The following is a 27,952-nucleotide window of genomic DNA, read 5'->3' on the forward strand; positions in this document are numbered from 1 at the left end:
GCTTTCCCTAAAGGGGGCGCCTTTGATCGGGGCGAGACGAGCCCCGCCGGGCACCGGCACCGCGGCACCCCCGGGCACCCCCGGGCACCCCCGGGCACCGGCACTCCCCGGGCACCGTCCCCGTCCCCGAGGCATCCCACACCGGGACCGAGACCGCGGCACCGCTGGGCACCGGCAGCGGGAGCGAAGACCCCCCCCCGCCCCCAACCCCGGCACCGAGACATCACCGGCCACCGCACCGGGACCAGCACCGGGACGTCGGGCAGCGGCACCGCCGGGCAGCGGGACCGAAGCCCCCCGGACGCCGATCGCCGGGCTGCGATGCTTCCCGGGGCGGGTCCCCTCGCCTTCCTCCTCCGGTGCCTGCTGCTCCTCTTCGCCTCCGAGAGCCGAGCCCGGGCTCGTAAGTCCCGTCCCCGCCTTCCCTTGCTCCCCTCCCGGCTGCGCTCCGTGCCTCAGTTTCCCCATCGCCGGGGTCCCCCCAAATTTGCGGGGTGTGTGTGGGGGGGTTGCCGGCATGGCTAGGGACACGGGGAGGCTCCTCGCCGTGGCAGGTGCCAGTGTCCTCCGTGGCCAGGATGTTCCAAGCCACACAGCACGCCAGGTCCCCCATCCTACCGCGACAATCCTGCGCTCCTGGGGACGTGGCCATGTCCCCCTCCACCTGCTGCTGTCCCCGGCTGTTTCGCGGGGACGTACAGCGCCGAGCACACCACTGCGTGCTGGTGAGGGGGCTGTGGGGTGTCGTGGGCTGGCAGGGACGTGCTGAAGGTTTGGGACCCCCCCTCCCGTGGGCAAGAAATCGTGCAGGGCAGGGGAGGTGAGTTACAGCCCTTCCCTTGCACGGATCCCACCCCACCTGGGTGCATCTCCCCTCCGAGGGTGGATGGGGACGTGGGCAGTTTGGGGCTTTTCTCCATGTCCCTCCGGGGTCCATCTCCATATCCATCCCTCGTTCTCTCCTTGCTCCTGCTCCCAGCTGATAAGATTTGGGATGGGGAAGGGAAGGGAGGCTCAGCCCTTGCTTGCTACAAAAAAGGCTTGAAGGACTTGGCCAGGGCTGTTTAGCAGCTTGAAGGGTGCTGGAGGTGTTAATTGGGGCCAGGAGGTGGGTTTGGCTTGGGCAAAGCACTGGGACCCCACCAGTGGGTGCTGGGCACCCCTACAATATCGCAAAGCCACCTGAGCACCGAGCAAACCAGAGCAGGACCCGTCATGTCCCCACATTTATTCTCCCCTTTAGTGTCCCGAAATCCCAGCAGAGTCTGTCGGTGGCTGCATTAGGGTGATTTACGGCTTGTCCGCTGCCAGCAGTGCATTAGGCACTCTGCAAATAATCGTCCTCCCGGAGCGGCGACCCAAAATGTGAGCACTGGATTGCTTGTCCCGGCGCTGGGGTGTGCTGGGGGGGAAAGGCAGGTGGATGGATGGGGCTGTGCAGAGCCTTGGAGAGCAAAATCCAGGTGAGTTTGGCTACTTGCCCTCCCTGTGCTCATCGAAAGCCGCTGAGCTCAGACCACAGCATCCGTTTCTTGTGCGAGGGATGTGGGTCTGACTCCCTGCCTCTGCCAGGGCTGCATTAACTGTCGTACCCGGGTTAGGAGGAGGATGGAGACATCTCCAGAAGGTGAAACAGATGCTAGGTGAGGTGCTTGCTCTTCGGAGGTGCCTGCTGATGGTAGCAGAGCCCCTAAATTGGGCATAAACCATGATGAGTAGGGGCAGTAGGGGTTTGTCTGCTTTGGGAGGAAGCACTAGGGTCCATCTGCAGGATTTATAATGGTGTTGAAGGGCTGGGGACTGCGGGACGGGGACAAGATTGGAACAGGGAGGTCCAGGATCCCCTGCCAGCTCCGCATCGCTTTGACTGTGCTGCCGGGTGCATCCTGCAGTGTGGGGGGCTTGGCTGGGGCTCCAGGTCCCCTGTGGTCAAGGGCAGGGGGGATCTTGGTGACAAGGTCCTCATCAAATCGTGGACTTTTCTCCACCATCCACCTCTGCAGCTCACAGCCTCACATTTTTCTCGTGGCCAAGCACTCAGGGAGAATGAAGACAGGAATAAATTAGTTATGAGCAGGCTCATCAGCCAAGAGACCTACAGTGTCGTGGCTAAAAATAGGTGAGAAGCAGAAACACTCGGGCTCGAAGGCAAGTCAGAAAAGAAGAATTTGCCCACAGAAACAGGCTATTTTAGGGGATTTACACTCAGCTGAAACAATATCAGAGGCACAGGTTACTGGGCCGAATGTGCTGCAGTCTGTCCGCTATGAGTAATTCAGCGGCAATAGTTGAACGCAATGGTGTTTTGGCTGGAGGCATTTAAACACCAGCATCTCTGGAGAGCGCGGGACAGTGGTTTCCCCCAGGAGCTTGGAAGTTGCTCTTTCATTTCTTTTCAATGTGGTTCCTGGAGAAAAAGGGGTTCATGGGATCCATCTGTCCTACAAGTTCAGATCCATCATGATGAGGGACTAAGCAGTCCAAGATGGAAAGGACCAGGATGAAAAATAAATCCTACCAGCAGCCATGGTAAGGGAGAGGAGAGGGCTGCATGCTCCGCTGTAGACAACCGTGCATCCCCTTGGGAAGGAACGGGGGGAAAAGGGGCCCTGTCTGCTGTTCGCAGAGCCCATCGGATGCTCTGGGTGTAGGACTTGGCTCCTCCACCCTGGGGAGCTCAGGGATGCTTCATGAGGCTGCATTTGCAGAGCTGCAGAGTTTTCCAGGCTCCCAAAGTCCTGAGAAGAAATTCCCAGCCCAGGACTGAGTGAGGCAAGCGCGTGGGAAGCGCTCTGGACATGAGCGGAGTCGTTAGGATGCCATATGTCAAGGGCCCGGTGTGTTTTAACCAGCCCCTTCTCAGCTAAGTTGCATTTTAAGCCCTTCATAAATACAGGGCTGTCATAGGAGTGCCTGGACTTTCTGTACCAGACAGTGCTTTTTACACTTTATTTATGGCCGCTCTTAAAACTTGCAAACTGGTTTGCATAAACACACCCCTGCACGCCAGGCGCAGTGCTGGCTGGCAGGTGCGTGACCTCCGAAAAAGCTGTTGGGGCTGGGAGCCTGGTTCAGATGTGCCTTGCTTGGGAGAGAGCTGTGGGGGGATCGCCCAGGCACATAGAGGTGAGAGAAACCCCTGTGCCATGAGACAAAATGAGAGAGAAGTGGGGCAAGACCAGCGGGATGTTTTGGTAACATCCTTGTTGGAGCCAGTTTGGTACCTGGAGTGAAAGTCCCTGCTAGGGAAACTGAGGCACAGGGCTTTCCACGCTTTGGGGTCTCAAGGGTGCGTTAGCCCCTCTGTAGCCACAAGTCAAGGTTTTACCTGCAGCAGGGACTCGCCTCTGGGGACTCCTCAGTGTCCTGTAAGTCAGGACTGATGTGTGGTGATTCCCTACATGCGGAGACCCGGCTGGGTAATGGGCGTGCGAATGGCAGCTGTTCCCCGGGCTGATGGAGCAGTGATGTAAAACCAGCTTAAAACCAACCATAACCCATAATGACCCTTGGGTCTGGGAAACCCTGATGTGGGAGTGGGGGCTGTAGGGGCAGGGTCTTGCACGTGTGTATGTGGCTTGACTTTGTTGAGCATCAGTCCCTGTATCCAGAGGGAGGTGCAGTGAGCACGGCTCAGCCTGAGCCAAAGAAGGAGGAATTGGCAGCAGGACATGGTCTTTCAGTAGCCATCACGCATGCAAGTTTAATAGCTCACCTTGATTCCTGCTGCCATGCTTGGGATCGGTGCAGGAGACCATCTGACCTGTTTTGGCCCCTGGTTCAGCCATGGTCAAAGTGCCCAGGCAGTGGGACGAGTCACACCACGTTGGGAAACCCATGGGGACATCCTTGTCTGCTGCGAATGTGGAGGGATGCGAGGAAGTAGCTCAAATGGGCTGTGCTAGCGGGTGGGAGGGCTTCAAGATACACATCTCATGGACATGCTGGCCCAAGGGGACTTGTCTGCGTCCAAGGCCAAGAGATGTTGGGGGTGGTCTGACCAACATCGGCCAGTTTGATGGTTCAACAAGGAGTCTGTGGGGTCTTGCTCGTCTCCCCTCATTTTGTGGTCTCTCACTGGATCTAGAGCAGGTCATGAAGACGTGGGATGGCATCTCATTGGTGGCTGATGTATGAAGCTGTTGAGATACAACCTAAAGAGGCGTTTGGGCCATTCTGCTGGTGTGAGAGAGACATCAGCAGTCACTGAATGCAGCGCAGGATGGGTTTCTCCATGCCATTCAGTTTGTCGCCCTCGATTGGTGTCTCTAGACAATCTTGTGAAGATGCTGCTCCAGCATATTCATAGAGTGTCTCAGAGCTTCCACGACAGCCTCTTCTGGGGTTTCAATCTCCTGGTAGCTGGAAAGCTTCCTGCAATACCTATCCTAAATCTTCCAGGCTTTGCTCCAAGCTGATTGCTTCTTCTTGTCCCTGCCATGGCCGGAGATCACTCTTTTCTTGGTAAGAGCCCTCTCTTGCTTTGCCCTCCCCATCGTACTTTCCATCTCATATTACATACCCTCCTTGCCGTCCAGGATGCAATTAATGATAATGACAATTAACGATAATCAAAGTAAACCAGAGCCTGGGCACAGCCTCAAGCATTGGCCAGGGGTGTCCAGACTCTTGCTGCAGGTGCACTCCCCAACATGGTGTTGGCTGGTGCCAACTTGGGCTTTGCCAAATGCCTGGGGACAGCTGGGCCAAGGCGGTTCCAGCGGGTGGGTATGGACATGAGCAGGGCCAGGCCACTGGCCCCAGACCCTGGCCTGGGGTATTCAATGATTTGGATGTAACCAGGTGGTCCTCACCCAAGAAAACACTGGAGCCGTGGCAGAAAATGGCTGTTGGAGGGGGAGGCAGAGCCCTTTGGGGTGGGCAAGGCAGAGCAGCTCCCACGTGGAGGAGCTGCTCTCTGCAGCATCTCCCACCCTTCCTCTGGGCATGAGGCCACAGGACTTGCTGCTGGGTGGCAGAGGAATCATTTCCATGGCTTTCAGTTGTTTTTTCTGGTTCATACAACCCATAATGGTACTTGGAAGAGGAGGGTCTTGTTTTGGGGACTTCTTGTATTTGAGAAGAAACCAGTTAGATGGGACCTGTTCTTGGAAGTGTTTGCAATGGGGAACTTGCCTCTTTCCACCTCTGCTCCTGCTTCCAGGTCCCATAGGGCCACCTCCAAGTGTGGAGCCTCTGGCTTGCAATCTGCAACCTCTGGTTGTGTCTCCAAGGTGGCATGGACCAGGCTGGCCCGCTGTCTTCTCCTGTCCAGGGATGGCGTGGTCCTCAGGAGTGAAAACAAGGTGATGGCTTCATCTGGGTTTTTGGTACTGCAGCCTTGAAAATGCTCCGCAGCTCAGGAGCCCTCTCTGGAAAATGAGAAGTAAAACAACGTGACTTTTGTGAGCATGCTGTTGCTGAAGACGCAATAAATAAGGAGACTGAACGGCACGGGAGCAATTTACTGCCACAAATGGCTTTTCACTCCAAGTCAATTGGGAAGATATCCAAAGTTTGACCTCTGAAAATGAAATTATTAGCCTGGCATGGGAAAAAATGATCCAGAGCCTCCAGTTTTTAAGCCTCGTCCTTCCATCCATCCCCAGCTTGCTTTTAACCAAATAAGCCGGTGCCTCTTGCCAAATACGCGGCATAGTGCTACTGAGATGCGGACAAGTGTCTGCTGCTGCCCAGCACTGCCAGTCGGCTTTAATTTTACCAGCAGGCCCTTTGCAGACATGAATCAGGCTGCTTTCGAGGGCTGGACCCAAACCAGGGCTCCACTTGTGATTAAATGTTTGAACGAAGCAGCCAACTGGCATGGGAGCCTGCAAGCTGAGCAGGGCCGCGTCACATGAAGGCAACTTGATTTCTTCACCCTCAGCGTAATTCATGAAGATGCTGCAAGCAGGGAAAAATGAAGTAATTTTCTCACCCTTTTGCAAAATGATGATTATTTTTTTTTTTAGTTTTGTGGATTTTTTTTTCACTCTCTTCTGGGTTTCTGCAGTTTCCAGCCACATGCTCCCTATTCTTGCGTGGTTTGCTGTAAGCTCATGTCGTGCATGGCCAGGAATATGGCTTTGCTGACTTGTCAAGAGGTTTGGAGCAAGCTATGGGGATGATGTAAAGACCTGAGTAGGGAAAAGGAAGGAAGATGCCTCTGCCTGTCCCTCTGATAGCATCCACCCCCAAATTATTGCAAATCTCCACCTCTGCAGATACAATGCTGGCCCCACACTGCTGTGCTTGGGCCAGGTGGTCTGGACAGCTGGTAGCCACCTCCTTTGAAGGTACAACTTGGAGAATCAAGTGCTTGAAGCCATCAGCTCAACGAGGAGCTCAGGGCTGCTGGCAGACCCATAGGGCTTGAATTGGAAGGGACCGATGAGGATCATGACAGACCCACAGGGCTGCCCTTCCTAATGGCCACAGGGTCTGGCCGTGGTAGAGTGTCACTGGGGTTCATCCTGAGGATGGTCAGGAGCTGGAGGAAGGACGGCAGCCCACCACAGTGAATTTGTATAATTTTTGCCTGGTTGGTGGGAGAAACACATTACGCAAGTGGCACCTCCAGCTTTGGCAAGGTGGGACAACGCCGGCCGGGCTCTCTAAACTACTGCTTTGCCCCAGGTGACAGAGCGGAACATGGGATGGCTTTTAGCATCGTTGAGGTGGTGAACGCCACTGAGCTTGTTTTGGGGACCCTCTGCCATTCATCGAGGAGTCCTTCCAGCAGTGTAGTGGGGTCAGCACCCTCTAGCTTGCCCGACTTCATGCTGCGGGGTGGTGGGAGCTGGGCACCATGCCTTGGAAAACAGCTCTCTCCCCTCTCTCCGCATCCCCAGGGCACTGCAAGGTTTTAAAAGACCCATAAAAGCTTCAGGGAGTGTAAATGTCTCCGCTGCCTTTGAGCAACGTAATCGCCCAAACTACCTCAAATCCCCTCGATGACATAACCTTTTAAATCACCTTCAGTTTTTAGTGGGGCTTTAAGCACTGAAACCACTAATAACACATGTGGGCAGGCATGTACTTATTCATGAAAGAGTTTAAGCCCTGGTGCATCCCTGTGCCTGGTCGGGGCTTGGGGACATGCCACGGGAAAGCAGGAGCAGCCACTGGGCTGCAGTGGGAGTTATGGGGTCCAGGTTCCTGCAGGTCCAACCAGGATCACAGCTCAGTCCTGCAGGACCAGATGATGCTTTTTGATGTGAACATTAAGGATGACTGAACTGGGCTTTCTGGCCAAAGCCCTGTGGCTTTTGGTGGTGATTATGGCCACAGTTTGTCCCACAGGTCCTGCTGCAGGCTGGGCTTGTCCTGTCAAAGGGTTGGTGTGTAACCAAGGACTTGGAGATGGAGGGGTTTGATAGGAACTTGCTAAAATCTGAGGAGACGGGAGATCTCCGAAGGGGATGTCCTTCACCAGTTGTGCTGGGCACCATCTCATCCTTCTCCCTGTGCCACGGCAAGGTTAAATCCATGCCACTGTAGGCAGGGCTGGATCGTTTCTGGGACAGACACCTCCAGTTCAGGAGCATACCTAGAAACTGGCTCTTCTCAGGATGATAGGATCAAGGAGGAAGAGAAAAATACATGGTTTTATGCTTTTCGGGGCAAAAAGTGGATGAGGTGGACTTGCTGTCCCCATGGACAGCCCCATAATTGAAAAGCATGGTTCAACCCACTCCAGCCAGACCAGTGCCATGTCAAGCCTGGTAAAGCCAAGGACCTGAGCCTGGTGGGATGGGGCAAGCCAGCACAGTCCTGCTCTTTAGGCCTGATGCTGGGCTGGCCGTGTATGACAGTGCTTGTCCAGGGATCCTTGAGAGAATGAGCTGAAGCTCTTAGGGGGAGCAAAAGATTTTCCTTCAGAATGTGTTTCTACCCCCAAATGTCTTTTTTTTCTTCTTGTTCTTGTTTTTGGGTAAGAGTCTCCTAAATTCAGGTTCTCCTATCTATCTCCCCCACCACTCCCAGCCCTTCCAGTCTCCTTGGAGGAAATTCAGTCCCATAGCATCACCTGAAATCACCTGTCCATCTTCCAGTGAGCACTTCTACTGACCTATTTTAGAGTGACAACTCTAATTTTTGCCTCAGAAACATCCATTTTGTTCCTTTCTTGCAGAGGGACTCCAGCTTACTCAGAGGAGTTGCTGTTTGGGTCAGATGGGTTCCAGCCTAAAAAAACAAATCATAGCCAAAAAAAAGGCTTTTGGGGAATGTATTCCATCTGGGGTTTGGTGGACGGGATGCAGCTCATGGGAAAGCATGAAGGCACAGAGCCGTCCTTGCTCTTCTCATCATGGAGGAAGGACGGCTCTTCCAAGGACCATCCCCTTCTCTGACATAGCTTCTCCTGGTTGACTTTCAGGGCCGGATATGTTCTGCGACTTCAACGGCAAGAAGTACAGCCCAGGCGAGAGCTGGCACCCCTATCTGGAGCCACAGGGGCTGATGTACTGCATCCGCTGCAGCTGCGCTGAGGCACGTCTCCTGTGAGGTGCCACGGGAGGTGGCTGCTGCATTGGGGCATCGCTTTGGCAGCTTTTAAGCAGATTGGTTCTGGTGTCTAATTTAACCAGAGAAGCCCTTTCCAGTCCCGGAGGAATGTTGGATTAATCGCTTTCCTTTTGAAAAAGGCCCCCGTCCCCCTGAGGGTGTTGGGTTGACCTTGTGAGGGAGCTGTCTCAGTAGCGTTGGTGGGCTGTGGGTGGAGGTGGCTCAGGGCTGCTGTGGGACCATGGGTGGTCTTTGATGATGAGAGATAGGACCATGGGTGGTCTTTGATGATGAGAGATGAGACCATGAGCTTGCTGGGTTTGAGCCGGGGATGGAGATATCCTTGGCTGGGCGAGCTACACCAGCACAATCTGTTGTGATAATGTGGCCATCATCCAACATCTTCCTCCTCTTGCAGGGGTGAATGTGTAGCTGAACGAACCGTCTTTCTCTCTGTCTCTCCCCAGAACGCCAACATCAGGTGCTACCGGATCCAGTGCCCGGCTCTGCAGTGTGCCAGCCCCGTCACAGACCCCCAGCAGTGCTGCCCGCGGTGTCTCGGTAGGTGGACATCTCATGGGGAGGGGGTGACAAGGTGGCCGTGGTCCTGCAGGGCGTACCTCAACTGCAGTCACTTGAATGCTCACGCCTGGGGCAGTGCAGCGATGCTGGGTCTGGCCCTGCTCACAGAGTCATGGCAGCAACGGCAGCTCAGGCTGCTCGTGTTGCTTTTTCCCACCCAAAAAATGTCATTTTGATGGAAAGGGGCTCTCTACCAGACCACTTTCTCCAACTCCACCCCATCCCAAGAGCCTTGTAGGGACAAAATGTCAGTTCACAGTTCAGTGACAAACCAGAAGCCGGCACTTTATTCAGATCATTTGCCAGCAAAATGTGTTGGATACAGGAAAAAAAAATTTTGAAGATTTTTAACAAAATTCTTGATTTTTCCCTTCCCCTGAATGTGATGACCTCCAACATCAGTTGGAGTCAGATCAAAAGGGCTAAACATTTTTTTCTATTTTTTTTTCTAATTTCCTAAATTGCATGTGGTTTTTGACTAGCTTTGCCACCACTCTGGCATGGCGTGGGACAAGACCCCAGGAGGTCAGACTTCCAGGTTTTACCTCTATGATGAATTCAGCATGGTCAGGGAAGCCCCATTCTACAAAAGCTTTTGGGTACATAAATCTCCATGGGTCACACAATGCCCTGGCCACTTTTTCATGGTAACTGTGGTGTGTAAAGAGCTCCTTATCCTTTCAGGTCAGACTGATGGGTAATATCGTGAGCACCCACACTACATGGGAGCCGGGTAGGGGCTGACTCTCACCCTGCTGCTTTCTCATCTTCTTTTCCAGAGCCACATTCCCCTTCTGGCCTCCGGGCACCCGTCAAGTCCTGCCAGTACAATGGGACGACTTACCAGCAAGGCGAGATGTTCACCACCAGTGAGCTCTTTCCCAGCCGCCAGCCGAACCAGTGTGTGCAGTGCAGCTGCTCCGTAAGCTACCTGCGAGCCCATGGGAAGTGGGGAGGGCTCGGGATCTGCTCCTGCACCCCAACAGTGTCCCACCAGATCAAAAACCTCATGAGGACCATTGGGTGGTACCAGCCCATGGTGGGATGGTTTATTGTCAGGATCAGGTTATCAGTGCAGGAGACTGAACTTCTGCTGAAATGATGCTGGGTCCTCCCTGCCCAGCGACTAAGGACCACCGCAGAGCTGAGTGCTTCTCCCTCTGCCCGAATGTGCTTTCTGGCCTTGACCCCGAGCAGGGTGTGCTGCAAATGTCCGCTGGGCCCTGGGGTCAGAGCACAAAGCACTCACCTGCATCTCCTCCCCAATAGAAGCAGCACGAACAAGCTGCTCCAAGGGTGGGTTATTCACTGAAAAGCCCACAGGGCAGTTCTGGGTGGACACACCTGGGGCTTCTTGGGGTGGGCAGGGGGACAGCTCTGTCCCCGTTTAGCACACCAGTGGGTGCATTTGCCTGCTGCAAGGACCAGTGCTCTGGGGCTGTTCCCGCAGCATCCAGCTATCCCGTCTGCCCCACTGAGGCATTGTATGGCAGATGGCCGGCAGCGAGGACAACCGGGAGCTTTTCTGCATTTGTGCTTGCTGCAAAGCAGATGGGGTTTGCAGCCAGGGGAACCTGGAGGAGCTGTGTGCCTGCAAGGCAACACGGATGCGAGGTGCCAGCTCTTGGGCTTCAGAAGTTCTTGGGATGTCGAGCCTGGTGTTGAGCTGGGGAGATTGAGCTGAGCTCCAGAAAGGATTTGGTGGCTCCCAACTGCTGCTGGGTGCCTGGGTCTCAAGGTGCCTCCAGCAGCCAGCTCCTGCCCTGCATGGCTGGAGCTCACCCCCTGATGCAGCCAGGAGATGACAACAGAGAGATGGGGCAGTGGAGCCTACCAGTCAGAGATGCCAATGGGCAGGCATCTAGCCATCTTCATCCCCCTTGCTTGGATTTAAATGGAAGCTGAACCCAAGGCTGAGACGTGCTTGAGCACCAGGAGCTGGTCTCATCTGGAAACTCCTGCAGTGTGTTCACCAGCCCTCTGGGCTGTTGTGTGCAGAGGTGTGCCCTGGAGAAAGGCTGTGCATGTGCTTTCCAGGCTGTCTACAAAAAACATTTGCAAGAAGCATCTGCCTTTTATGCTGAGTTGCAATGACCTTTCCAGGACCATTGCATGCCCATCTTCCTTGATGGTCCTGATTGCCCCACCTGAGGGCTGTGACAGTGGCCAGGATGCTGTGTGGTCCTCAACGTGCATCCCCGTGATGGACTGCCAGCAATGGAGGGATGTTCTTTCTCCGTGAGCTTCCAGCAATGCCCTGAGACAGGGCTTGGCTCCGCTTCATGCAGCCCCCTCCCACAGGCTGAGATCCTGCGAAAAACCATCAAAAACCGAGTCCTGACCCTGCTGGGGATGCGTGAGGCAGCCTGGCCAGCAGCAATGGGGAAGGTGCATGGAGTGGGCCCGTGCGTGCCAGGAGCTGAGTGTTGGGAGATAAAGGGAGCAGCTCCTCCTCCTTGAGAGGGAGCGAGGAAGGGGGATTTAAAGTTCCAATGCTGGACTTGGACGCTGTGGGGAACTGCTCATACCAGCTGCAGCCTTTGCCATAAAAAAGAAGAGGGTTGCAGACGTGGCTTTCACCACCCATCGTACAGAGCCCTTGGATGGGACCAGGCTCCACTGGTCTGTGCTTTGCTTGCAGCAAATAATTGGACTAAGCTTGGCCTGGAAAGAAAAAGGGGTGAGAGAGCCCAAACCACCTCCCTCTCTCCTGCCAAGAGCACACACATGGTGGTTACCATCAGCTGATGCTTGATAATAAAGTATCAACGATATCAGGATGGCTGCTCTGAGCCTTTGGTGCTTGTGCAAGCCTTAGAGCTAGGTGGCTTGGAGCTAGGTGGCAAGAGGAATAGCTTAGATGTAGAAATTATACAGCTTTTGAGGCTGGTTCCTCTCTTATGGAGCCCAAGTGGGTGCCAGGCCACCAGGCTGGGGACAAACGCCAGGAAGGAGCCCTCAAATCTGAGTGTATGTGCCCACCTGGCCCTGCTTTCCCACCCCATCTGCCACCATCCCCAGGAGCCTGTGGAGCTCTGTGTTCCTTTCGGAGGCACTGGCTTTCGCTCAGGCTCTGTTTATTCGGCAGGATAATGCCTTGGATACAAAAGGGAAAATAAAAGGATGGCTGTGGAGTCTTGCAGTGGCGGGGTCTCGCCGGGCTGTGTCTGATGTTGTCAGCTGCTAGAACAGCTGCGTGAACAGCTGGTCTAAACCTCTTTGAAAACTGCCCTGAGACCAGAGCCTCCGGGATAAGTCCTGCTTTTTATGACATTTGCTCTTTCCCGCCTGAGGCAGGTCTTTGCCATAAGCTGCCGGTCAGAGGAGAAAGAAGGAAGAGGCTGCATGGCCAAACCCTGCTCCCTGCAGGTCTGAACCCCATGGAGGTCCCTGAAGCAGAGAGCAGGGTTTGGTTTGCAGCAACCTCCACCAGCTCCTCTCATTTACCAAACTTTTTTCCACCTCTTCACGTCCCCTGTACAGCGGCTTGGCTTCCTGATGGTGGAAGAAGCTGCGGTGGTTTGGTTTTCTAAGGATATCCTTGGCTAACCTCTTGGTTTCAGTTGACTGAGAGCTTGGGGATACCCCAGAGAAACTTGCTGCCTGGAGAAGAGGACCTTGCTGTTGAGGTCTGGCTGCTGTTGGGCTGCTGAACATCCTTAACCCTGCAGCAAACAGGTGCAAATCCATTGACTGGGATGCACTGAAGTCAAAGCTGGCCTTGGCCCATGGTTTTCAGCTTGAATCACTACAGCAATGATGTTTTCCAAACTAACCACCAAGTCAGTGGAAGAAGGTCTACATCTGAAGGTCCATCCACAGCTCTTGACCCAATGTCTTTGTGGGCTTGGCTCTGGTGTTAGTGAATAACCCAAGACAGAGGGAAGGCAGAGCTGTGGCGTGGACCCGGGTCTGGGTTCAGCATCACGCTTCCCCTTTCCACCTCTTTCCTCCAGGTCCTTGTCCTGGGACATGTCAGAGAAAAGGTTCTTGTGCCACTTCGAACTGGTGGGTGTTATGCAGGTGTGTGGTGGCTGTTTCAGATCCAGTAGCACGAACGATGCCTGAGAGGAAGGCACTGCCTCCCCCTTTTTGGGGAAGACCACTCCGCTCATAAGCATGTGGACTGGCAATCAGTGGACCAGCCATGCCAGGGGAGGACACCGCTCACCGTCCTATACCCTGCAGGGTGAAGAGAGTGGCAGGACCAGATTTTTGGCTTTCATCAGTTGCTAGATGATTGGTGATATCTGAGGATGGACTGTTGGGGGGGGCTTTTGATTTAGGCTAGATCTGCAATTTGAAGTGCTGGTGCCCCAACACGGGGGACATACAACCCTGTCCAGATCTTTATAATGCTGACAATGCTTTTTTTTTCTTTCTGCCCTCCTAGGAAGGCCAGATTTACTGCGGCTTGGTGACCTGTCCAGAGCTGTTGTGCTCCTCTCCCCTAACCGTGCCGGATTCCTGCTGCCAGGTCTGCAAAGGTAATGAGGGGCCCAGGAGCTGCTCCTTAGCGAGGGGTGGGAGACCCCAGCTGGTTGCCACCAGCTGGCAGGAGCTGTTTCAGGCCACTTTAGCAGGATTTTGGAAGCCTGTGCTGTAAATCAGGCCACTTGCTATCTCTTGGTTGCACCAGGAAACAAAAGATGAGGGCTCAGCTTTTTACTTGCATGCTTTACCTCCCACACCTAGCTGTGTCCTGCCTCCCTGCAGCCCATATGCTGGCCAGAGCTGAGCTTTTTGCCCTGCCGCTGGTGCATCATGCAAGAGATGTGACCTGCATGGAGGGCAAAGTCCTCCAGACCACTCACCCACCAGGATGGAGATGGTTGTATGGACCATGTAAAGATGGTGCATGCTACTGTTGTTCCAGGGAAGTTTCCAGGACAGTCAGGGACAACCCCCCCCGCCTCCACTCCAGTACGGCCTGGCTGAGTTTCACTCCTACAACTCTCTGCAGGGGAGAAACTCTTGAATTTTCTGCTGTTTCCCCTGACTCACACCTGAGAGGGTGAGGAGAGAATCAAACTCCATGTCTCCAGATGAGACAGACTCAAGAGCGAATGGGCAGGTTCACACCTTGCTGACAATGAAGTCACAGCATAAAATGACTCTTTAATATGAGAAATATTTATGAAGCTGGAAAGCCATGGTGGTCTCCTTGTCATGGTCACATAATGACCTTCTCCAGGTGCCTCCTCCAAACTCTCCCCTTCTGCAGTTTGTGTTCCTCTCTCCTAGTTTTCTTTGGTGCAGGTGGGGCATGTCACTGACTGGGTGAAAAATGTCTTTGGATTTGTTTTTAATGCCAGATCATCCCAATCATCTCATACTCTACCTCTGAGCTGTTTTCATACCACCTAACTTCAGAAGTCTGCAAAGCCATGTCTTTCTTGGAGACGAGCTCTTGTTAATAGTCAGTGGGGATAAAAGGGGTTTTGGGGTATGGCCCCAACTGGCTTTGGGTGATGTGAATTGCATGTTTGAAGCTCTTCTCTCTCCAGACCTCGCAGGTGGGCCAGCATCCTGAAGAAAGCTGCTTTTAGTCATCTGGTCCCCAGAGAGCAGATCCTCATTCAGCCCTGCAGCATTTCATAGGACAATATTTTTTCCTTGCAGATGGCTCATATGAGAAGTCCACAGAAGACGAACCCCTGCAGTTAAACAGAGGTGTTGTACGTGATGTTTGCATTTTAAAACTTAGATTATTACTTCTAGCACAGCCCCATTAAAGAGCTCAAAGAAAGCCATTTGCCCTTGGCCATAGTCTTCTACAAAGCAATGACCCACAGCAGCTCTAGGAAGGCAGTCAGTTCCTTGGATAGCAGAACCACAGACACCTGGTTTGCAGATGAATTGTGTCTGGGAGTTGACTTTAGGTGAGGGCTATCAGCATAGGCTGAGACCTCAGACCACCAGGGAAATACTCCTGTCCTCTTCCTCTGATGCTTCTCTGAAGTCTCTGGAAGAGCAAAAGATGTGTGGGAACTGGAAATCTTGGGCACTTCTCCTCCTTGTTGGCCAACCTGGCTGAGGTTGGCCAGTAGGTTAAAACAGCTGAGGAACATGGACAGAGGAGACTCAGAGGTGACCGACAGCCAGATGTGACTCTTATCCATAGGGTCAGATGGTCCAAATCTCTCTTTGGGGGCTTTTGCTTCAGGAGATGGTGTCTCCTCTCCACCCTGGGCTCAAAGGTGTCCTGCCTCCCAACCGTAGCTCCCACAGAGCAGCCAGCGCTGGAGCTGGCCACCAGCATGCTTTCCCCAGGCTGTTTTTATCGGCAGCCCCAGCAAGGAAAAACTGACTCCTTGGCTGCTGAGGGTTGATTCACGGTGACATTTCAGAGCTGGGCAGCCCATGCCAGGTCTGTGGGATTAGGTCACTTACAGCTCCTGGCCCTGCCCTTTTCCATACTGCTGGGTGAAACGCCAGCATCACACCTCCACCACCTATAAAACCTCCAAAATAGACACAAGGGGACCCTTTGTGCTGCATGTCTTGTCTGGTGGTTTGTTCTTGGAAGCCCAGGCTCTTCCAGGGATTTCAGTCCTGCTGGCTGGCAGTCCCACACCAAGCCTCCTGCTGCCAGCCAGGTGAGAGGGCAGGATACAGCCTGTCCTTACCTCTCTGATCCTGGTTGGGTTGCACGGATGCTGGTCCTCAGTTTCCCAGCTGGCATCTAGAAAAGACCAGCCCATTTGCCTGCCTGTGTTAGTGATGTAGGACCTCACCTGAGGGCATTGGGTTGAGCGTGAGACAAGAAGGGTGCTGCCCCAATGAGGGTGATCCGCTTGCAGCATAGGGTGGACATCAAGGTGCTCAGGGTCCCTTAGGTGGTGGCAGGCACCGAGATGGCTCCTGGGTCATTGCTCATCCCTGTGTCCTCTGGACCTTCCACTCCTGATGGAAGGTGTGCAGGACACTGCATGGCTTTTTCCAGCATGCTTTGGAGTAAGAACAACCCAACTGCCTGGGTCTGAGTCTCCTTCATTTCTCTGACTGCTCACAGAGGCACTCGCAAGACCAGTGCTTGGGGGAAGCAATGGGCAGGAAGACACCCGGAGCCACCATGTCCACTGTTCTCAGTTCTTCCCTGGAGTTCATTCCCAGGAGCTTCAAACCAAAGGGAGGAGGTGGCACGACTGTGAAGATCGTCTTGAAAGAGAAGCACAAGAAAGGTAAGGGATGGAAGGGCCAGGCAATCTGTAGGTGGCCTAAGGTGACTTCTCCAGGACTATGAATTCTCCAGGGAATCTGTTTCAGCAGCAGTTTTCCACCACCAAGTCCCACCTCCCACTCCTCCACAGCCAGCCTCACCCAGCTATCTCAGCTCTGGTGGCCCACAGCCCCATGGCTGCACGAACCTATCACTTTCCAAAAAGGGTTGGAAGGACATTGGTCCTTGGGGTGTTTTGGAGATCTGGGACTCCATGTGGTCCTTCCAGGACAGTGCCGCAGAGGTACAGGATGTTCCTCCTTGTACCTACCCACCACGTGCTGGGTCTGTTCCACTGCTGTGGTCTTCCTTCTGGAGGAGAGAGTAGGAAAGTGAGATGAGGAGGCAATCCTATGGAGCCAAAGGGGAAAAGACAGGTCCCTTCTCCTCTTGTGGGCTCTCCCACCACTGTGTCTCCAGAAGGGCTCTTTCCAGTCCTTCGAGATGAAGCCCTGGAGGAAATTTTGGGACCTCCAAAAATTTTCATGGAGGAGTCAGCAGGTGGCACTCTTCACTGTGCTTCACGCCTGTGACAGCCTTGGAGAGACCCTGGGCTTGCAGAGGCTTGGAGGCAGGTGAGGTCCTGCCCACACTTACCAGTTGCCTCCACCAGGGTGGTTGACCCCAGCAGCCTCCATCTCCTGGAGCCTGGTCCCCCTGCCCCATGGCACCTCCCGGGTGGGGTGGCTGCAAGATCCCAGTGTCCCCTGCTGCCAGAAGTGCTGCCAGAGGACCATGCTCCTCAAGACAGCAGGGCCACCCGTTTCTGAGGTGGTGAAATGTCCTGAGCTCCACCAAACCTTGGGTCTAGAAAGAGGAGGAGGATTTATTTCCACCAGCAACTCTTCTCTCTCTCCTCCAGCTTGTGTTTACAACGGGAAGACCTACTCCCACGGGGAAGTGTGGCACCCTGTCTTCCGGCTCTACGGCCTCCTGCCCTGCATCCTCTGCACTTGCAGGGATGGTGTCCAGGACTGCCAGAAGATCACGTGCCCCAAGGAGTATCCGTGTGACTATCCAGAGAAAGTAGATGGGAAATGCTGTAAAATATGTCCAGGTAGGTAGGATCCCACCTGCTCCTGCAGCTGCCTTCCAGTTCCTTCCTTTAGCCTTGATTTAAAGCCCCAGGCAGACAGATGTGTAGGGGCTGACGTTGCTGGTGACCTGAATTCACACCAGGTGAGTTCAGCAGGGCAAGCACTGATGTAAGAGTTGGCCTGTCTTGGAGGGCAGCAGGACTGACCCGAGGTGAGGAAGCTGCACAGATCCCCAAAGGTTGCACCTCTTGGGTGGGTTGGAGAAAGATGCCCAAGAAGGGCCATGCTAAGAGTCTTCAGACAGACAGAAGATGCTTTCTGGGGAGAGGGCATGGTCTGTTCTCCAGACCTCCAGCTGGGACAAGAAATCATAGGGTTGAATTGTGACAGCTGAAATGTAGGTTTGAAATTAGGAGGACACTTTCCGGGTGCGGGGTTATCTGTGGCACTCATGGTTTGTCTGAATTTGAGTTGAGGTCCCCATCCCTGGAAGGGGAGGGTTAGGCACACAAGTATTGGGGTGGGACAGGTAGGACTGGGCTGGTGCTGGGGCTGCAACATGGTGGAGAGGACCTTTTTTTTTTCATGTTCAATGGGTTTTGGATCTCTCAGCTGCTTCTTGGTCTTTAGAAAGCTGTTTACCTTAAACCACAGACCTGGCAAAGATGTGGCAGGGCATGAGCTCTTCTGTTCCCACTGGAGAGTGTTTTCTAGGTTATACCTCTCTGTACTGTCATTCAGCAGTAGATGTTTAGATGATGGACCACCCACTGCTTTCCTAGAGAGACTAAAGATACCTGAGTGTCTCTGAGCCTGACTGCAGATGCAGCAGTTTCTGGGTGATCTCCTCAGATGTGCATCTCCAAGGTGGTTTTGTGGAGGGGTCTCACCAGGGACAACAAGCAAGGGACATTGTTGCATTTAAGAATGGGGGCAAACAGGCTGCAAAATTATTTCAGCTGGGATTTTCAAGGTTTTCCAGCCTCTGAGCAGGGAGGTTCTGGGATGGCCTCCCCGGGGAGCGAAGGGCAGAAGCTCAGCTTGTTTTAATAAGGTTTCTGATATGTTTATGAGCAGGATTTATGACGTGGTGCCTGGTGGGAATGGGATGTGATGACTGAGCAGAGCCCTTTCAGTCTTGCATTCCCATTATAGTGGGTCTTTCTGATTTAAAGTCTACAACTTTCTCTGCTGGGATCTCTTGTCTGCTGTTCAGCCTTCATTTATTTCCAGTTAAACACTCTGACCCAGCCAAAATGTTTTTCTTCTTGCTTTCCAGTACTCATAGATAGCAATCACACACACATACACATTGCTCAGCCAAGTTACACGCTTGTCCTTTGCTTCACTGCACAGAGGTTTCACCCATCTTCTTTTTCCAGGCAGTTTCCACAACTGTCCTCCTCTTTCCTTCTTTGTACCCAGTAGCTTGGAGAGAAATGCTGAGTGATTTCTATTTGCAAAAGGGATCCTGATCGAAGGGGAATTGCTGCGATGCATTGGTCAAATGGGGAGACTGTCGCGGCTGCTGGGGGCAGCGCTAGTGGCCAGGACCCCTGGGTCCCGGCTCCTCCTCCCCAATGCTGTTGGCCATGGAGTGGCTCCAGCGTGAATCTCCAAGGTTGCTAAATACCTGTTGTACCTGCGAGGACGTGTGGTTCCTTCCCCGTCATGAAGGTGGGGCTTCCTCGATCGGTGCAAAGAGCAGCCCTGGAGTGGGTGAAGTTTAATGGTCTGGGACGGAGGTTTTCTTGTACCCAGACCCCGTGATGAGGGTGGTGGGCTGTGGTCATCCCCTTCGTGTCACGCTGAGCCTGCAGAACTGAACACTTGTCTTCCCGTTGCTGAAAAAGCCCTGCTTTGCATCCCTTTAAATTGGGATTTCCATCCCCTCCCTAAGAAAAGTAGCTCAGGACCGCCCCAGAAAGCACAAGGGAGAGCAGAATCAGGCCTAAAATAACTGTCCTACTAAAATAAACCCCACGCGTCTATTTATAGCCAAACTTTCTTTCGAGTAGTGTAAAAAGCTTCAGCATCCAAAATGACTGGGAGAACAAGGCTAAATTCAGCAGAGCTGGGCTCCTCTGTGTTCCAAGGACCACAACCAAAGGCAATAAATCTCCTTCCAAAACCGTGGGGGATTCTTAATTACTCCAGATACATTAAAAGAAATTAAAAAATTAGCAGCTCTCCTTTACCAAGGATGTTGAAAAAGTCACGTAGGGTCCCCCCTGGTGCTCCTGGTGTGGGTCTCCCCGCCGTTGCACCCCATACTGGGAAGAGTCTTGGGCTGGGACTGAGCCCACCCGCAGGGCTGAGCCGGGCGCACTGCCCAGGCAGCCCAGCCACAGCGCTGGCTCCCGTGCTGTGGGCTCATCCTTTCGCTTTGCTGACATTGCTCCTTCGGGATGGCAATGGGAGCGAGATGGGAAGCTCAGCATCCAGCCTGGGCTTTGCAGCGATGATGGCAGCAAGTTGCCTGCAGCGGGTACGGGGGATCCAGGTGGAGAAAACCCCCTTTCCCCATCCCTGCTGGTATAGATGCTGCCAAAATCAAGGGGAATGGAAAATACGGGGATGAGCAGGTCCACAGATCCTTTATCAACATCTCCCTTTGCTGCTGATCTTGGTGCTGGGAATTGGAGCCTGGGAGACAAGGTCCCATTCAGAGATGCAGCTGTGCCACATCAAACCCAACAAGATGCCTTTCCCTTGACCTGGGTGCTGAGATGGCTCCCCCAAGCTCCTTCCTGCCCCTATTTAATGAACTCTGTCCTTGTTTTTGCCCAGAAACCAGGGTCAAACCCACCGATGAAATAGTCACCACCCAGTGTGGCAAGAACCCCAACCGCGTCCTAGTGTACATGTTTGTGCCGCCGAGCTCAGAGACCTCCAAGGAGATCCTCAGGACGATCGCGATCGAGAAGGAGCCTGCGGAAGAGGTGGAAATCTACAACTGGAAGCTGATTAAAGGTGAGTACTGTAACGAAACCAGCCAGCAACGGAGGAGGTGTGTGTGGAAAACTGGTGCTTTCCAAGCTTTGTTCAGTTTTTCAGGCTTTTCTAGTGGTGCTCCAGACCTTGTGTAATGTGTCGAAACCTGCTGACAGCAGGTTGGCTTTTCTCACTCCCCCCTTTCACACTCTTTTGCTGCAGTTGCGTGCAGACCAGGGGCTGGAAACCACTTTTGGCCTCAGTGTACCCCACCACAAGCTGCAACACCATCCAGATGCACAACACGTGGGCAAACAAGGCAAGGGCCATGGGGCTGCTTCTCCAAACCTATCCGCTTCCATGCCAAATGCACATGGAATACAAACCAAAACTTGTTCTGGTCACTCCATATTTTTGCTTTTGCTCTCCCCCCCCACTCCATCCATCACTGCGAGCAAAGCTTGCAGAGCTGCTGCAAAGGTGCACACAGAGGGGAATGAATTGCCCCCAGTTCACTTTTTGGATGGGTAGATTTGGGTGCTCCTGTTGGTGTGTCCTCCAGAGGTCAAAGAATCTCAAATACCCTGTCAAATGACACCAACATCTTGCTCTCTCCCCATACCTTTAGCTGTGCAACACTCTTATGGACCAGAGGAGCATATCTCTACTAGGGGCACTTGGTCCACTAGATATTTGTGTTGTTTCTCTTGGGCCTGGGAAAGCGTTGCAGTGCCCCAACCCCAAGTCTCCATTGGACATACTCTACCTCTTGCAAAAACTTGTGCCTTGAGCACTTGAGGTTGGTCGCACCCCACCTACGGATACAGTGACCCTCAGCCCCTGTAGCTGGGTGTCTTCTGGACACGTGTAGGCAGATATTCTGCTCTTCTGGATATGTTTGTGTCTCACCTCACTCCCTAAGGAGACTTCAGCCCTCCTGGAGCTGGCTCTTCCCAGCCACCGAGGGTGGGCACACGTGGATAGTAGCCGGAGAAATCAAGTCCGGAGATGGAGCCCTGCCTGCCGCCATGTTTCCATCCTCCCCCTGCCATCCTCCATCCTCCATGGTGCCCCTCTCCCCGTCCTCCCCCCCGCCTCGGCAAAGCCTCCTTCACAATGGCACCTTGTAGCTGGAGGACAGCTCTGAGCCTGCACTGTCTGGGCCCCACCATTTCCTCTCCTCGCTCCTTGGCAGAGGTCGCCACCCAAACCTTCTTGCCACCTTCTGAGGCCAAAAGCTTCGCGTCTGCACGGAGCTTCTGAGCCCTGCCAGCCAAGGACAGGGGAGGCCCTTGTCCCCGAGGCCAACACAGCTCTTTTGCTTGGCAGAGCGAAGTGTTACTATTGGGAAAGAGCATGAGCTCAGTCACATATGGATTCCACCTCTCCATGGTCCATCACTCTACCAACAGAGCAGCGTGTGTGGAGAAAAGAGGCTGCAAGTCGCGCCTGGAGCCTGTCCATCTGCCTTTGTATGGGCTTATGATAGCTACGTGGCCTCATCTATTTCTGTGCCGGGACAGTTTCCTCCACGAGGCAGGAGTCGAGAGGAGAAACCGGTGCCAACACCCAGCCAAAAGCTTTACCCAGCTTGCTGGTGGTGCACGACCAGCCCCCACATGAGTTGCAGTGGGGGCTTCCCCATGTTTTTAGGGGTCTGAACACCTCAGGAGTTTTGAAAAGTGACTTTCCGATGTTTTAGAGCGGGAATTGTCATGGGGAGTGAGGAAAACAAAGGAGCAGGCAGGATCAGCAAGGCTTGAAGGGTCTGTCCTTCAAACTCCTGCTCCTCACCCTGCCTCACTGGAGGCCTGGGCTGTACTCGAGGCATGGTCCCCCCACGGACCTCTTTCCCACGTTTACCCTGCCAGGCTGTTGATTAGAAATTAACAAAACTACTCCTTTCTATCCTGAAAATCTGCAGCTCTGGGACCTTCAGCGATCCCCAGTGTTTCACCACACTGGTGTACCCTCACACCTGGGCTGGAGGGGACCTGTGGGATCCAGACCAGCCATCCTCACGCTCTTCTGGCATGTGCTTGGATCTCCTGCCATGGAGACTCTATGGCCCATGTAATCTCTTCTAGAGCCACAAACTCCTTCTTAAGGGAAGACTTTTTCCCAATGTGCAATCTCCCTGCAGCTCAAGCTCATGCCTTCTCATGCTTTCCACCACAGAAGTGAAGAGCAGACTCTTTTCCTCTGATGCACCTGAAGAAGCCATCAGCCCCTGCCACCGTCCTCTCTTACACAGTTTAAGCATTTGATTTTTTTTCAGTCTTTCCTTGATGTTAGAAATTTCTGGTCCTTTGGTCCTTCCCGTAGCTCTGCTCTGGACTCTCTCTCTTTCTTGAAGTCCAGAGCCCCAAACAGGGTACAGGGCTCTGGTCAAAGTTTGTGTCCTGCTGGGATGGGTCTCATACACCCATGCTCCCATCTCCATCCACCTGCCGAGGCTTTGTTTTGGAGATGATTTAGGAAGTCCTGAGACCAGTTTCTTGGATTAGTCTCACTTCACTCCCCAGCCCAGCATTAAGTACCACATTTAAAGAGTCATGTTGGTTCCCCACGAAGTCGGCAGAGAGAAGCAGTGAAGGTGTGTCCTGTCCTCCCATTTTAGGATGGGTAGAGTGGCGCTGTGGAAGAACCTGTCTCTCCCTTGTCTCTCCAAAATTAGGAAAGATGATTTGCTCCCTTGGAGATGGGGCTGGTCCTTAATTTGTTCCTTGTGCTCTGCTGGACTCTGCTTGGTTTTTGGTCCTGAGGCAGTGCCTAAAGCATAGAATCACAGAACGGTTTGGGTTGGAAGGGACCTTTCAAGGTCATCTCATCCAACCCCCCTGCCATGGACAGGGACATCTTCAACCAGATCAGGTTGCTCAGAGCCCCGTCCAACCTGACCTTGAATGTTTCCAGGGATGGGGCATCACCCGCCTCTCTGGGCAACCTGGGCCGGTGTTTCACCACTCAGCGTAAAAAATGTCTTCCTTACATCTAGTCTGAATCTCCCCTCTTTCAGTTTAAAACCATTACCCCTTGTCCTATCACTACAGGCCCTACCAAAAAAGTCTGTCCCCATCTTTCTTATAAGCCCCTTTAAAAGCACCAAGGAAGGTGATAGGTGCCCAACAGCCCCACCACCTTCCCTCCATCTCATCCTAAACTTTGCAAAGAACGGTCCTGTCTGTTGGACAGGATCTGCTTGCCGGGAAATGGCATCACCTTTTACCAGCTCCATCCTGTAATGCCTGTTTGGCGGATGGCAGGCGCAGTGGGCTATTCTTATCTGCGCTGCCTCGTGCTCTCCTTGTGCGTGCTGGAGCATCGTCTGCATTCCTCCGCTGCTTCCCAGCTCCTGGCATCTGTCAGAAACGACCATCCGGGGGGCCAAAGGTCTCAGCCAGCTCTCTGAGGGCTCTTGGGTGAACATTATCTAGGTCGGTTGATTAAAAGATGTTTATCTCTTGTAGCTCTTGTTTAAAATATCCTCTTGGTTACTAATGTACTGGAAAGTGCTTCATCAGCCACGGGGACCATAAGCACACCCTCCTGCTCCTTTCTAAGTATAGACCAGAAGGATTTATTGAACACTTGTGCCTTTCTTGCGTCATTAACAGTTTTATTATCTCCATCCAGTATCTTCTTTTGTTACTGGTAGGACTTCTTTTCCTGACCCACTTAAAGGACTTATTAATAGTCCAAATATCCACATATTTCTCCGGATGTCTTTGACTTCCTGTATTAATTTTCCACAGTCCATAACATCTCGTTTATATGGATTGCTAGCTGGTTCCCATTCGTTACATACTCTTTTTATGTGTAATTGCTGCTGGGAATCAGGGAAAGTCTCTTAACCAAATAAGGGGGACCACATTGCCTCTCACATCTGCCGACAGCGAGAGGCTGGAGGCACAGGGAGCCTGGCTGAGAGGTGGGGAAGGCTATGCCAGGCATACCTGCCTGGTTTGTCATGCTTCACAGGCAAACATGAATATTCTAACCCCTAATCCCACAGAAAGGTCGCTTCCGTTGCTAAATGCAGGTTCTGGTTTTCTTGGGTCAAACGTCTGAGTCAGGCACCTCCGCTAACGGGATGATGCTGGCACAGGCAGAAATACCGATCTTTGCTGAGGTCATTCATGGTTTTTTCTGTCCTGGAGGAGTGTCAGGGCTGGGGGCAGAGAGATGGAAAACTTTGGTCCACGGCTGCTTCCAGGAAAGGAAAACATCTGAGGATGGAGGGGCCTCTGCAGTCGGGGAAGATAGGTGGTGGAGAGTCAGCAGAGAGGACGGGGATCCCAAGATCCTGTTGGTCTCACCTTTATTTCTTTTATGGTTTTAGGGGAGATCAGACCCCCTCCAATGTGAGATGCTTTTCGGAGCAACAAAATCTTATTGCTTTCACCTGCTTCGTGGAGTTGTCCCTGCCGTGTTCTGATTTAGCAAGCAGTTTTCAAATGAGATTTCTCCTGGTCCTTGGCCAGCCCTGGATTCACTCCCAAACTCCCACCAGGCTTCGGCAGCAGGCCCTGCATTGAACCAGAACCCTGGGGCATCCCGTGCAGGCAGTGTCCCTTTTGCATCCCAGGAGGGGACAGAGGTGTTCATCCAAACCTGCCTGAGCCTTAAATTGAGTGTCGCAGAGTCTGATGCCCTGTGTTTCCCTCTGCAGGGATATTTCATCTGATACAGACCAAGAAGATCAGCAAACAGGAATTCAAGCAAGAAGCGCAGAACTTCAGGCTGATCACCAGGACGAACGAAGGTAGGGAGAGAAAAATCCCTTTTCCCCGCTCCTCTGGCAGACCCTGTCCCAAACAACCCCATGTTTTGCTGCATAAATCCCAGCACGGTGTGGGGAGCCAACCGCAGGAGAAGGCTTGTGCAAACATGGCCAGCTTGGGGCTGACCTGTCTTCACACGCATATGCAACGCTCCTGGTTAGCAGTCACATTTTGACTTTATGGTATCAGAAAGGGCAGCCAGCTTTCTAAAAGTGGATGCACGCTTGTGAAATCCAAAGGCTTTGTCTCTCCAAAGCCCGTAAAACTGTTTGATTTTTATATTTAATCCATCTGGCATTGCAGGGGAAAAAAAAATGATGCAAGGGATTTGAAAAAAATAAACTCTTCAAATATTTTTAAAAATAATTCTTAATGTTCTTGGATGTGCGTAAATGTTACAAAAAGCAGGAATGCCAGTGCACATGCCGAGAGTGCCTGTGCGGAGTGAAACTGCCGTGCTATTTCCCGCTGGCTGCCTCTTCGCCTGGGCTGGGTTAGAGTTTAATGGGTTAGGTTCGGATCGGAGCCATTCCCGTATTGTCCAGCACCCACGGGTCATCGGGTCAGCCGGGAACAGCTCTGCTGCCCAGTGCATACCAGCACATCCAGTGCCCCAGGGAGGGTGGAGATTTGTTTTCACCTCCAGTCCATTCGAGACAACATCTCTTGACCAAACCCTGGGGGATTTTTGAGTCCCTGCTCCCCAGCTGGGCTTCGCACCCTGATGGGGTCTCTGGCACATGCCCCCTTCTTCTTGCCTCAGTTTCCCCTGACAAATAACCCTGTTGTGAAACCATCCCTCTGCCATTGCCGCAAGTTCTAGGAAAGCATTGGCCGGTGATTTCTTCACAACAGGAGATTAATTCAGCCAGAAAATATGCCCCGCCCCCCCGGGGATAATGACATTAGGGCTGCATAATCCTTGCTGGGATTATGGGGGAAGTGACTACCTAGAGGGAATGTACCTCCAGCTACCTCCTGCACATACGGGGATGATGGTGGTTTGGGGGGGGCAAGGAGAGGGGTTGGGGAGCTTTGTGCCCATTTTTGGGGTATTGCCCAGTTCCCTCCAGTGCATTGGCTTTGCAGGGAGTCTGCAGCTCACCGGTGAGTCTGTGGGGAGGTTGTAGGGGGGTTTCTTCTCCTTCTGCAGCAGGATCTTCTCCTACCGTAGGTGGTTGCACAGCCCTGCACGAAGAGCCAAGGCTGGGGCAGCAGCAGAAAAAAAGGGTATAAATGTGGGGGTTTTGAGCAACCCACCCCAAAGAAATGGGGCTGATGGAAGGGAGGAGAGAAGCATATCTGCCCACGGCCCGCGAAACGTGAATTTTGGCATTCTGATGATGAGTCAGAGGACAAGCAAAATGCTTCTTCCCCCTGAGAGGCAGGGAGTCAGCACAAATCCCAGACACGCCGGGGAGGACATGGCCCTAACCGCTCATGTTAAAGCATCCTTTGAGGAGGCAGAAAGGGGGATTTATCCCTGTTTCAGACTGAGGTCCTTTTCTTTTAAGAGCGTGCGAGTGGTTTCCAGGGAAAGCCTTGGAAATGCTGTTGATTGTGCTGCTAATTGCATTGCAAGAGGTATATAGGGTCCCTCTTGATCTCACATACCATTTTAATTGCAAGATGGCAAAGTCTAGGACTGGACTATGGGACCACTGATGAGCTGCTCTGGCCATGGCCAGTGTTGCGGGTAGACCTCTCTCCCAGCATGGTCTTTGTGGGTCCTCCAGTGCAGAGGGTGCTAAGCGTGGGGTAAATTGTGTTTTCCTGCTCCAAGGGTTGTTGCTAATGAGTGTCTGTCTCTGCTCATCCAGGTCACTGGAACATCTTCCGAGCCCAGACATCAGAGCTGAGGATGACAGAGAGCCCAGAGAAAGAAACAAAGAACTTGTAAAGAAAAAACTTTAACCTAGCTATTGATTTATCTACACACACACACACATACACACATACACATATATATGAAAAAAGTTGCATTATTAAATAGACTGGCACAGCAATAAAGGATACACTAGTGTAAATTACAGAAACTCCAGCAAATGAACCAAATTGAACCGTGTTGAAGCCACAGCTGTGGAGGTGCCTCTCTCCAGTGGGAGAGTGCAAGAGGCCGGCCGTCGTCTCCTGCTACCGAAGACGTTTTGGGTGTGCAGAGGGAGGAGAGAAAGACCGTGGAGATGTGAGACCTGGTGTGATGTGAAGAGGTGGGATACATCCCTGACACCCCGGCATTTCTGAAGAGCATCAGGAGCTAGCAGTAAAGCAGAACGTGACCGTGCTTTTTACTAACCGCTGGCATAAAGATGACCTGCAAGGAGAGAAAAATCGTCCTTATTTCTTTTCTTGGAGCCCCTGTGATCTGCAAAGGGTTTCTTTGGCTGAATACCCTCCAAAGGGCATTTGTTGAAAAATCTTGGGACTTTTCTCCTCTGTTTCAGCTGGGAGGATTCTTTTCCCTTCTTTGCAGGTCACTTGAAGATGTAGTTTTTGGGAGGACCCACCTGCTGACAGGGTCTGAGACCCCGAACACTGCACTAAGGTCGCTACTAAGCATGTTATTATGCTATATATTTATATATATCCTACATAATATCTACTGGGCTGTATTCACAGGAGGGGCATCTCCCAAAGGGTGAACAGGACCATTTCTGCAGCGTGGGGAGGAGGGTGTGCAGCAGCATCACCCTCCCCCTGTCTGGAAATAGCTTTGGGGGATTTTCAGGTTGTTTTGGTACATGTATTTATCCCTGGTTTCTTGTTTTATTCTGTTTTGATAAATCTATTTATTTGGAGATCCAGATCTGTCCGATAAATCTGATTAAAGCGTCTTCTTGATTCAGCCTCCTGTGCTGGCTCTCCTTTCCCCGTAGGGTCTGTGT

At 52.9% G+C, this 27,952-nt stretch overlaps 1 protein-coding gene across 1 annotated transcript in view; it reads left to right on the plus strand.

Moving 5' to 3' along the window:
* Nucleotides 1-26,967, plus strand: part of CHRDL2 (chordin-like 2) — a 27,575-nt gene extending 608 nt beyond the window's left edge. Inside the window, exons 2-12 of the mRNA XM_010576757.1 lie at nt 14-403; nt 8,381-8,493; nt 8,976-9,069; nt 9,870-10,012; nt 13,484-13,577; nt 14,713-14,768; nt 16,106-16,274; nt 17,175-17,369; nt 20,140-20,322; nt 24,956-25,048; nt 26,888-26,967. Of these exons, the coding sequence (XP_010575059.1) occupies nt 14-403; nt 8,381-8,493; nt 8,976-9,069; nt 9,870-10,012; nt 13,484-13,577; nt 14,713-14,768; nt 16,106-16,274; nt 17,175-17,369; nt 20,140-20,322; nt 24,956-25,048; nt 26,888-26,967 (1,610 nt within the window). The remainder of the gene's footprint in view (nt 1-13; nt 404-8,380; nt 8,494-8,975; nt 9,070-9,869; nt 10,013-13,483; nt 13,578-14,712; nt 14,769-16,105; nt 16,275-17,174; nt 17,370-20,139; nt 20,323-24,955; nt 25,049-26,887) is intronic.
* The last annotated feature ends 985 nt before the right edge of the window (nt 26,968-27,952 follow it).

Source organism: Haliaeetus leucocephalus, unplaced genomic scaffold, assembly GCF_000737465.1.
Source record: "Haliaeetus leucocephalus isolate CR32 unplaced genomic scaffold, Haliaeetus_leucocephalus-4.0 Scaffold536, whole genome shotgun sequence".
In the NCBI taxonomy this organism is placed as follows: Eukaryota; Metazoa; Chordata; class Aves; order Accipitriformes; family Accipitridae; genus Haliaeetus; species Haliaeetus leucocephalus.